The 11,346-nt window shown below is 28.5% G+C and overlaps 1 protein-coding gene across 2 annotated transcripts; it reads right to left on the bottom strand.

The window, feature by feature from the left end:
- Positions 1 to 4,845: 4,845 nt before the first annotated feature.
- Positions 4,846 to 8,134, bottom strand: Wdfy2 (WD repeat and FYVE domain containing 2). Of its 2 annotated transcripts, XR_011447856.1 has the most exons (8): positions 7,857 to 8,134; positions 6,900 to 7,041; positions 6,612 to 6,817; positions 6,240 to 6,479; positions 6,010 to 6,148; positions 5,738 to 5,937; positions 5,403 to 5,654; positions 4,846 to 5,252 (listed from the first exon to the last, which is right to left on the bottom strand). XR_011447856.1 is itself a non-coding variant. In XM_070307226.1 (7 exons), exons 1-7 carry the CDS (start codon positions 8,015 to 8,017, stop codon positions 5,516 to 5,518), a joined length of 1,227 nt encoding a protein of 408 aa, XP_070163327.1. In that variant the 5' UTR covers positions 8,018 to 8,134; the 3' UTR covers positions 4,846 to 5,515. The 2 variants fall into 2 exon arrangements, 1 of the variants encoding a protein (XP_070163327.1); XM_070307226.1 differs by having other exon boundaries at positions 4,846 to 5,654.
- Positions 8,135 to 11,346: the final 3,212 nt, after the last annotated feature.

Below are 11,346 nucleotides of genomic sequence, written 5' to 3'. Positions count from 1 at the left end.
GTTATCGGTCGCGGTCTATCTTATCGACGATATAAGAAAATTGACTATATACAGGGTGTCCTAGAATTAGACCGACAAACTTTAGGTTATAAAGGATACCAAAACAAGCCAATTTTGTCAATAAACTTGTATCCGCAAATGAGCCGTTTTGACAGAGAATCAAAGACTAACAAGGGCAAAAATCTTTGAAAAAAATAATTTTTTTCAAAATTTTATTAATGTGGTTAAATAGAAGTGTTTTTACTGTAAAACTTTTGTATAAAACATTTTTTGATATCTCGAATCATTTTCGAGATGTATCGAGAAAAGCAAAAAGCCCCTCTACATGAGAGGTGATTTCACCTCTTATAGAATCGTTTTTGGGCCGCAACTGTGAAAATTTCTAAATTCATCTATTTTTACAATACCCCCTCCCCCGACTATGCGTGTAAAATTTCATCAAAATCAGAATTTTCGGATTTGCGAGGTTCCCTTGTTAGTCTTTGATTCTTTGGTGTCAAAACAGCTCATTTGCGGACATGGATTTATTGACAAGATTGGATAGTTTTGATATAATTTTGGGACTCCCTGTATATATAGGGTAGCCCATTTTAAATGATGCATTGATATTCCTTCAAAAAACCAAGGTTTCCATCGAAAAACAATGTTTTGTACAAAAGTTTTGTGATAGAGAAAGGATAAGATGGTGCTATATCGGTTTGATCTTGAATGAAGATCATGAAATTATTTCAAGGTTATCTTCATTTTTTTAAATGGACCACTTTAATTTACTTATCAATTACTTTTAAATCATTTACTTATAAATCAATTCCTCGCAATATATGGCGTAAAAAGTTATAAAGGTAGAATAACCAAAAATTGGATATTACCAAAATATTTTATACTTTATTAATAATTTTACATAATTTTACATAAACTATGAATTTTATGGACAATATTCATTTTTCGATTATCTTATTTCAATACTTTTATGCATAAAATAATCAAAGAAATCAATTGATGTAAAGAAAACATATATATATATAGTTGTTTTTTGAAGAAAAAATATATGAATTTGTAACCAGCTATATATTTTTTCTTATATATGTATATATACATATATAAGAAAAAATATATAGCTGGTTACAAATTCATGTATTTTTTCTTCAAAAAACAAAAAAAATGGTTCATGAGTTTTCGACTCAGTTTGATCCAATCTGTCTCCATCTTTCGTATGGTCACTTACTTGTCGGACACCCTGTATATATATATATGCGACAGCGCACACTTCACGGCGCGCGGCTCATCGAGGCGCTGATTGGCTAACCTTTATTCAATAATAATTCCTTTATTAAGCGTTATAAAAAAAATGGTTCGGGACTTTTCGATTCAGTTTGATCTAATCTACCTCCATCTTTCGTGTATATATATATATATATATATAGCTTTATTAGTATAAAACAATTAGTATAAAAAAATAATTGTTTTTAAGAAAATTATTTATAATATATTTTTTTTAAACAATTATTTGTTTTTTTTACACTAATTGATTTGTCTCATTATTCTGTACGTAAAAGTATTACGGTAAGATTATCGAAAACTGAATATTTTACGAAATATTTTATTTTTTATATCAAAATATGTCAGATTAAAATATAAAATAACTCAAAAAGTACTTAATGAAAAAATACTTTATTATAGTGTTTTGGAAAGCACTCGATGTCAGCTACAAGAATACTAAAAAAATGGGGGTTTCTATTTAAGATTTTAAAGTTGACTTTCACATGACCTTCAAATGATCTTCCAAGGTCAAACCAATGGTACCATCTTATGGCCCCCTCGAAACAAAACAACTTTTGTCTGAAACATTTTTCTCTTCCGGGCTTGGTTTTTGAGATATTTTCCTGAGGAGATTAAAATGAGACACCCTGTATATTAAACAGTTGCGCGAACATTTTTATAACTGCTATAATTTTCATGATTTTCCTTTTCTTTTGCGAAAATTACTAATTATGGATAAATGTATTATGTGTATAAAGTTTAAAATAAATTGCCTGCATAGTTTCCGAAAAAAAATTCATAAATATAGCCTTTTATAAGCTCTTGAAAAGATAATTTCCCCTTAAGAGTTAAGTTAAAAAGTTGAAAAGTTAATAACTTTTAATTTAACTTAGTTAGTTTTGAACATAACTTTTAACTTAAACTAGTTATTTTTAAATGCATTAACGTTAACTTATTAACTTTTTTTATACAAATTAAAATAATTCATCAATATTAATAAAGTCGTGTGAAAATGGTTAATCGTAATGCGAATATTTCATTTATCGTACAACAAGTTTGTCGGATGTATCGATTCGCTGTTGGATAAAGAAAATTAAAACTTTTAACTTTAATGAATTAATAATTTTTTAACTTAACTTTAACCAAATTAATCTTTATTTAAATAATTTTTAACGTGTAAAGTTAATTTTTGGGCTATAAACTTAACGTATTGTTAGTTAAAAAAAAATTAATTTACTCAACCCTGATTCTGAATCCCTTATTGGAATTATCAGAAATTGAACTGACAAAAACAGATATACTTTGAATCTTATGTTGATACCGATTCTTGAAGGCTTCATATCCATTTTATGATGATACTTGAATATAAATTATATATTAGTTTAGTTTTGCTGCGTGCGTATGTGTGTATGTATATACAAGGTGTTTCAAAGCACCCTTGACAACGCTCATGAGCAGGTAGAGCACAGTAAAGTGAACAGAAAAGTCCTGTACCATTTTTCCTATAACGCTTCTTTTCTTCAGTTCAGTTTACTGTGCTCTACCTGCTCACGAGCATTGTGCTTTGGGACACCCTGTATATAAGATGTCCCAAAAACATACGCCTTAATACTATATTATATCAGTTTCAAGTTATTGAAAATCATTTTTTTAAATATGTAAAAAAAATAATCAGTATGAGTTTTCTTGCAATGGGGCTGAATAGTTGAAGATTGTTTATTTTGTTTATTGTGTAAATTATACAAACTTGTTGAATGATAACTTACCGGAATTGTTAAAAATTTTCCCATTACAAATAAGGCAATAAATGATTCACGCACACGATAGAGCAGTCCAATTTCTTGGTCTCCTCGTTTACTATAGATATCAATCCCATTGATTTTTTTTCTAATATGGGGTCATTTTAAAACTTTAGTTTAGGCTGCAGGACCTATCTAAAATATTGATGAAATTCGGGAGCTCATTGTAAATTTGTTTGATATCATATACAAAATTTTCTTATTATTTATATTTATAAAGATTAAAAGTTAGAAAAAAATAAGGCCGGGAAAAAATAGAGATGAGAGATGTTTTTGTAACAGCATTATTATATAAATTTGTTTTTATCAGTAAGCATATAATTTCATGATTCTTTAGCTGAACATGTGTGTGGATCGATATCCCATCGCATGCATTTTTTTCATCGAACGGAAAAAATCGATAAAATCATGTAACTATTTTACATTAAAAATATATTTTTATTTTATATATCAATCCGACGTGGATAGGATACATACACATAGCTTAATTGTTTCTTTTTACATTCTTCTGTTAGTTACATGTATACTATATTTAGCGAGTGACAATCATGCAGCGCATAATTTAACATTCGTTCGTTTTTTATGCACACAATCATGAATGTTTAAATAATCATCGTTTGACGATGTAAATGTTTGGTCGTGTAACGGCATACGTTTATAATAAGAAGCACATATACACATATATGTGTTAAATATTGTACATATACTTTTTAGCAAAACATATATAAAAATGCGACAGCATTTGCTGTAGTGTTCTCTAATCGGGCTTATAAACGTACCATATATATGTATATATATTTGTATTTAATAGATTGTTCATTTGGGCTATGTAAATTGTATTCTCACATTCATTTACTCAAAATGCAAAATTTATTCTGCGAATAAATCTAGATACACTTTGATAATAAGTATGTTTTCTTTCATAGTCTCAGTAAGACAGTGATTGTTATGAAATAATTATACATATTTTCAGGTACAAGATATGCTTTTTGTATACATTGGACGAGGATGAAAAAACTAATTAAAACTGCGTTCTCACGTGGTGTTTACATGAAATAATGTTTTGGTGTTATAATTTATTCGTCTAATATATATATTCTAAATTTTATGGAAGCTTATTATCACTATGTTATCAAAGTTTTTGTTTTAAAATCGTTGAAAAATTTCTTTATTAACCAACAAGATCTCTATGGAGAAAATACACGATGATAACAATAACAATAATATCATTTTATTCGACAAAAAGTAAATTATATATAATTCTATAATAGGAAATATAATAAACCATTACCTTTAAATGAATTAATTTTGCATAACTTGTACCTCTATATTTTTTGTATTTGAGAAGAAAGAAACTTTAATAGTTAAGAAAGTAATCGATATAATTAATGGTCGATATTTTTTTTTAATTTGTCCTCTTATAAAAAAATGATGCTATAATAATATTTATAAGTTATATATATATATATAGGACATAATACAAGATATATTATTACTTATTTGAATTCATTTAAAAATGACATAGTTGAAAAGTTATGTACTAAATTACCTAAATAGTTTAGTAGGAAGTAATGTAGAAACGCCAATGAATACAAAATTCTTAAAATATTTGTCTATTTCTATTCTTATATTAAATAAATCATATTAAAATAATCGATACTTATACCATTAATCAATTGCTGACTCTATCACTCTCTTAACTGTTTTTTCACCAAAACTAAATTTGAACATGGATAACAATACGAGAATACTTTAAAGATTTTGATAACAAAATATGCAAATGCAAAACAGACAATTGCATTACAATGTACATTACTAATTGTTGATTTAAATTTGGCCCTCCAATTTATAATCAATATAAATATAATTTTTTCGAATGGAGGATTCTGCATGGTAAATTTATCATTAAAAAAATCCAATTTTATTTCAAAAGATATTGCACATTTTTTGTGTTGTCTGTGTTGTATTGTAACTATATACACATTGTATATAACGTGTTTTGAACTAGGAAATTTATGAACTTTGCACTTACATTCAGAGACTATTATTTATGTGTAAAGTATTATTACACAAACGCTTCTCTGGAGGATGGGGAAAGGAGGCTAATTCCATTGATACAATATTTTTAAAGATGATTCCATTGAATTAACATGCTTGCACTGTACTCATTATGTTCTTGAATTATTCTGATATCTAGTGCAAAAAATATATATATAAATAAGCACTTGCTCTAAAATTATTAAACTGATCGTTTGATTATTATCTGAATATTCTATCAGAATGGTTCATAGCAGACCACCAATTGTATCCAATTTATAATCATACATATAATAACATAATCACAAAAATATGTTTTGGGATAGTCTTCCTTCTTCCACAATATTCCAGAGTATATGATATCTATATAATTTGATTTCAACTTCGACATTATATCGATATCCATATGTACATAATATTCATTGAAAGAGTGCGGTGATATCCCAAATCTTAATAACACGATCCTGCCCGATAGTCAATAATCTTCTCTTAGAAGCATCTAAGTCCATTCCAATGATACTATGTTTGGCATCATGGAAAGAGGCTAGAGACAACTGGCTACATAAATCAAAAGTGAATCATTTATTACATTCATCTCGTGATATATCTCCGAGAATATTTCTAAGCAAGACTTGACTTACTTTTCAGACTTGAGCTGTATATGACACTGATCGCAGACTCTTACTTCAAATTCGAAGCCCATCGCCGGTATCGGTATCCATTGCGATGTGCAGCGGGCACACAACGCGCGACCACAGTAGCGACAATGATGCTGCCTCAAGCCTAATTGTCGTTGATCCATCATCGCTTTTATATTCCAGAAAAAGGGTCTCCCACAGGCCTACATTTATTCATTTTAAATCAATGTCGCAAATTAAATAGCGTGAAATTTTAAGATCTTGCACAAATATACCTGACAGATGTCAGATTCAACCCAAGCTGCAGTTTCTTTCCTATTTGCTGCCATATTCCAACAAACGATTACGCCATCTTCGCCTCCAGATAAAAGTAGACGCTCATTACTCGCATAACATAATGCTGTCACTTTGTTGCTAGAAGAAAATTAGAGTAAAATAAACATAATTAAAATGTTTTTGACATATAAAAAGTCAGAACTGAAATAATTTTTTCGTGTACACTCACTGGTGCCCTTGTAGTTCATAAGCAGTGCCTTGACGACCTCCAATGTCCCAAACAATAATGCTTTGATCAAAGCTTCCAGAAAACAACAATTGTTTTTCGGAATCCCATGCTAATGTATGGATACTTCCTGTGTGTGCCTTCAATGTAGTAATGAAGGTAACACCATTATTATCCAGCTTTAACATTGCTATTTGACCAGAATAATCTCCTACAAAAGCATGTTTGGATTGGGCATCAAATCTGTATATGCATACGAGTTAAGTTTCTCATAGAGATGTATTATGATTATACTAATATAATATTTTGTTTTATTTTTTTACATTGTGAAGATTTCTTTTATTTGTAAAAATATGAAACTTTGTAAAAGGATACTGTAGAGCGGTATACCATGCATCTGTTTGATATGATCCCAATTTCTGTCCCGTCTCAGAACTGTGCAGTTGAAATAATTTATCGCGACCTATACTTAAAACCCACTCAGAATCTGGTGCAAAAATAATCCCTGTTACTCTTGCTTGATGCGCCAGATAATCGCGCATAGCTGTCATTCGATTATAATCTTGTTCCAAGATAAATTCCTATAATTATAAATTCAAGTTTATGTACAAATTACATATAATTCTAAACAAATAACAAAATAAAAATAATAACTTATCATACATTTATACTCCCATTATCCAAGCCAACAAATAACTGTCTCGTTTCTATACAATAATGCATGGAAGTAGCACCTGCTGGCATATATTGACAAATACTTGGCCAATAATGACCAGAATCCCGCTTTAACCATACTCTAACTGTCCTATTAAAAAGAAAAAAGTTGAAAAAATAAAATGAGTTAATAGAAAATATTAAAAAAAAAAAAAAAAAAATATTTAAAAAATATTTTTTAGTGTTTTGAAATAATACATTTTTTTATTATGAGAAATAATTATATACATCAGAACGGTTTTTTTGTTTTTGCTATTATGCATCAATGATTTTATTTGCTGTATCAGTGAAGATTAATTATTTATATTTATATAATATTATATTTTATAATATATTTTATTTTATATTATATTTTTATATATTATATTTTATATTATATTATATTATATATTATATTTCATATTATATTATATTATATTTTTATAATTATATTTTTGAGGCATGTATAGTCATATAAAATCTACTATTTCATTTTGTATCACTTGACAATATAATGTTAAGGCTTTTTTAGACTTAAAATTTGCGACAAAATTTAAGACAGTTCTATTTATAATTTTGTGTCACATATTTAGTGTGTGTATTAGTTTTTTAAATGCACATATTTTTTACGTGATTGTTTTAAATGCCGAATAAATTTATTTTGACAAAATGATAATTTCGGTATAATAAATCATATATATAAGCATATATATATATATAAGACAGAAAGAAAAAAAAAGATAGTGTTAAAGGTGTGTCCATATAATAAAATTATGCGCAATTTTAACACCTAGAGTAACGAATTTGGCTATAATCGAGATAGAATCTATATTACACAAACAATCCGTGAAGGAAAAAATACAAAATACCAACACATGTAAAAAAACATTTAATTCTCAAAAATTCATGCCCCTGCATGATTAGTACCTGTCGTCGCAAATACTGATTACACCTTCTTCCCGCGGAATAATAATAGCGGCATTAACATCGTCACTGCAGCCCTCCAATTTCGATAGAAGTATCGGCTTGCGATTGCTGCTGAATTTATCGTGATTTACTCCCGGGGCGGGCTTTATTTCCGCTGCCATTCTCAATTGTTCTCGACCACGCGCGAACGTAATTCCTTAATACTATTGTCATTTGACAGTTGTCAGTGTTCTTACACTGACCGCAGCTCATGCATTAATGAAGATATCTTCTTCCTTCTCTTCGTAAGTTGAACTTGCACCATAGTATAAACATAGACTATATTTACGCGTCACCCTAAAGCTCGTATCAGACTACGTATTGAAGATTGAAATTTGACCAATCAAGATAAAAGATTTACTAAAATTTCCTTGTCCTGACTGGTCAAATTTTAATCTCAATGCATAGTCTGATACGGGCTTAAAGCCCGCGAGAGTTAAATATTATAGTCTCCGTTAATAGAATCTTGTGATCTGTAATGGAATGATCAACGCTTATTTATTAACTTGCAGTGTTAGAAGATTAAGTAAACATGTGCTATTTAGTTATTTAATACATCAAGGTAGATTAGTGCTTTAGCATGTTTTCAAACAATTATACTTGTAAGATTGTTGCACACACGAGAACTTAATGTTATGTTATTAATATTATATCATATTTTATATATATATTTTAAGAAGGCGAAAGTAATAGATGGGTACTAATTTGCAAACCACAGATCCAGCTCCCATACAGCACTAAAGCTTGCAACAACATTGCTGCAACATTGCAATATTGCATATTGCAGTTTAATGTTGTAGAAATATTACAAAGACATTATTTTACAATATAACTTTAGCAATGTTACAGCAACATTCCGAAAATATTCCAAAAAAAGTATTCAATAATCGCTAGTTCATTCGTTTACCACTATGCGGCGCATGTTGCGCTATCTATTTCGCATTTAATTTTTAGCCATGATGATTATATAAAGTTTACAAAGAGCGGCTAATAAAATTAAAGATATAATAACTACTTTTATTAGTTTAAATTGTATGATATAATCCCAACACAAGGGACTCAGACATCGGACTAAGAATTCTTTTAATAGTTTCCATTCTTATATAAAATCAAAAATTTGATAATAATTTTCTAATTTGCAAGATACTTCAGATTTTAATAAATAAATTTTGAGATTATATAAAAACAAGAGAAATGTAAAAAAATTCGTTGAATGCGTAAATTCACCACAATCTTTTTGCATCCGGATATCTGCATATTTCGGATACAAAGAGATTGTGAATTTACACAATTGTAAATTAAGTTTTTTTAGATATTTGTTTTGTGTGGATATTCTTTGTTATTGAAAGAAGTTGAATGTGTACCAAAAAATATACATTTTATAATTTCGTTATTATTATAATACAGAAAATCTATATACACACTAGATCCTGACTCTTATATGCCTAATTTCTTATTATTTTTTTTATATGTTAAGAATAATATTATGTCGATAAATATACATAAAGCATTATTGCATATATATTATATTGCTATGTCCCTAACAGCACATGTAGATTCTGAGAATGTTCGGAGGATATCGCAAAAGTATATTGCGTACATTCTCAAAATATTCGATATACGTACTATGACATACTGAGTACATACTGAGAATGTTCCTATGTCCCACTTATTATAGTTCGTAGAATATTCTGTGAATATATTTTAATATATCTTTAGTATATCTTTAGTATATCTATAGAATGTTACCCAGTACATGTTATTGGTATATTTATAGAACGTTGCCTAGTATATTATTAGTATATCTATAGAACGTCGCCTAGTATATTACTGGTATATCTATAGAACATTGTCCAAGTATGTTATTGGTATATCATGCATTGATTAGGATTAGGTTAGGTGATGTTATATTAATTTTTACTCTATTTATATTTGATAAATATATATATTTATATAAATTAAAATTTTTTTTTCATGTCATTCATTGTGTATTGAATTATTATACATTTACAATGCCACGTTGCAATACCTTCTTTTAATTGTCGAACTTTGTTGATAAACGCTGCAATGTCCTTTTCTATTAATATTTTATAATATCTCCCAGACAGCACAAAACATCCTCAGGATCATCCTGAATATGTCCAGGACGGTTCAGGACATTTGTAGGATATTTTAAGATATTATTATAAATATATTTATAAAAATTTAATATGCATACATAATTATTTTTAGTTGTGTCGGCTATTTAATATAATTTAGAAATCTTAAGTATTATAATAAGTATTAATGTCCCATAAATGTCCAGTGGATAACTCCTGGATGTCTGTAAGATATATTTGCCCTGTCTATTATATTGGATGTCTTTTGGATTTCCAGAGGACATATATACATGTACAATTAATTGTTAACATTAATTTCGTTTAATATTAATAATTGAATTTGATGCGTACATTTTTATATATCCAAAATTATTATTTATTTAATATTTCATGAGAAATGTTAGTGTCCGCAACATTCCAAAAACTTTACAAACAATAGTATTCAACCGCTAGTTCGTTTGTTTACCGTTATGCGACACGCGAACTCGTATTTGAGATTTGGTCATGAGAATTATATAAAGCTTGCAAAGAGCAATTGACAGGAAATTACAAATGTACAGCACGAAAGCCTCAAATAGTATAGAACGGTGAACTATTTTTAATATTAGATTTTTAATATTGGCAGTAAATAACAAAACATAATTCTAATTTATATTTAAATTTTAAAATTTGCTCCTTGAAACATACGAAAAATATCCCTAACATATCCTATAAAAATCCTTAGGATGTTCCACAGGATCTCCCTGGATTCTCCAGAGGTTAATATACGGCTATCGTTTACTCTTCTTCAGGACATCCAGAGGAGATCTGAGGATTACAATGGGATATCCTGAGAATATCCTACATCTACATGTATGTCCTGGATGCCCTTTGGACGTCCTAAGGATATCCTTGTGCTGTCTGGGTTACTTCCCAGACAGCACAAAACATCCTCAGGATCATCCTGAATATGTCCAGGACGGTTCAGGACATTTGTAGGATGTTTTAAGATATATTATTATAAATATATTTATAAAAATTTAATATGCATACATAATTATTTTTAGTTGTGTCGGCTATTTTATATAATTTAGAAATCTTAAGTATTATAATAAGTATTAATGTCCTATAAATGTCCACTGGATAACCCCTGGATGTCTGTAGGATATATCTGCCCTGTCTATTATATTGGATGTCTTTTGGATTTCCAGAGGACATATACATGTACAATTAATTGTTAACATTAATTTCGTTTAATATTAATAATTGAATTTGATGCGCACATTTTCATATATCCAAAATTATTATTTATTTAATATTTTATGAGAAATGTTACTGTTCGCAACATTCCAAAAACTTTACAAACAATAGTA

The sequence above is a fragment of the Polyergus mexicanus genome, unplaced genomic scaffold (assembly GCF_030449975.1).
Source record: "Polyergus mexicanus isolate NDT 795.1 unplaced genomic scaffold, iyPolMexi1.0 SCAF_14, whole genome shotgun sequence".
In the NCBI taxonomy this organism is placed as follows: Eukaryota; Metazoa; Arthropoda; class Insecta; order Hymenoptera; family Formicidae; genus Polyergus; species Polyergus mexicanus.
Note: the sequence above shows the minus strand (reverse complement) of the source record. Positions and strands in the feature narration are given on the sequence as shown.

Excerpts from the sequence above, each read along its gene's own strand:
- Wdfy2 (XM_070307226.1), bottom strand. The coding sequence starts at position 8,017 with ATGGCAGCGGAAATAAAGCCCGCCCCGGGAGTAAATCACGATAAATTC. Across the intron at positions 6,818-6,899 it reads TGGATAATGGGAGTATAAAT|GAATTTATCTTGGAACAAGA; the intron begins GTATGATAAGTT and ends TTATAATTATAG. Across the intron at positions 5,655-5,737 it reads ATACAGCTCAAGTCTGAAAA|CCAGTTGTCTCTAGCCTCTT; the intron begins GTAAGTCAAGTC and ends TGATTTATGTAG.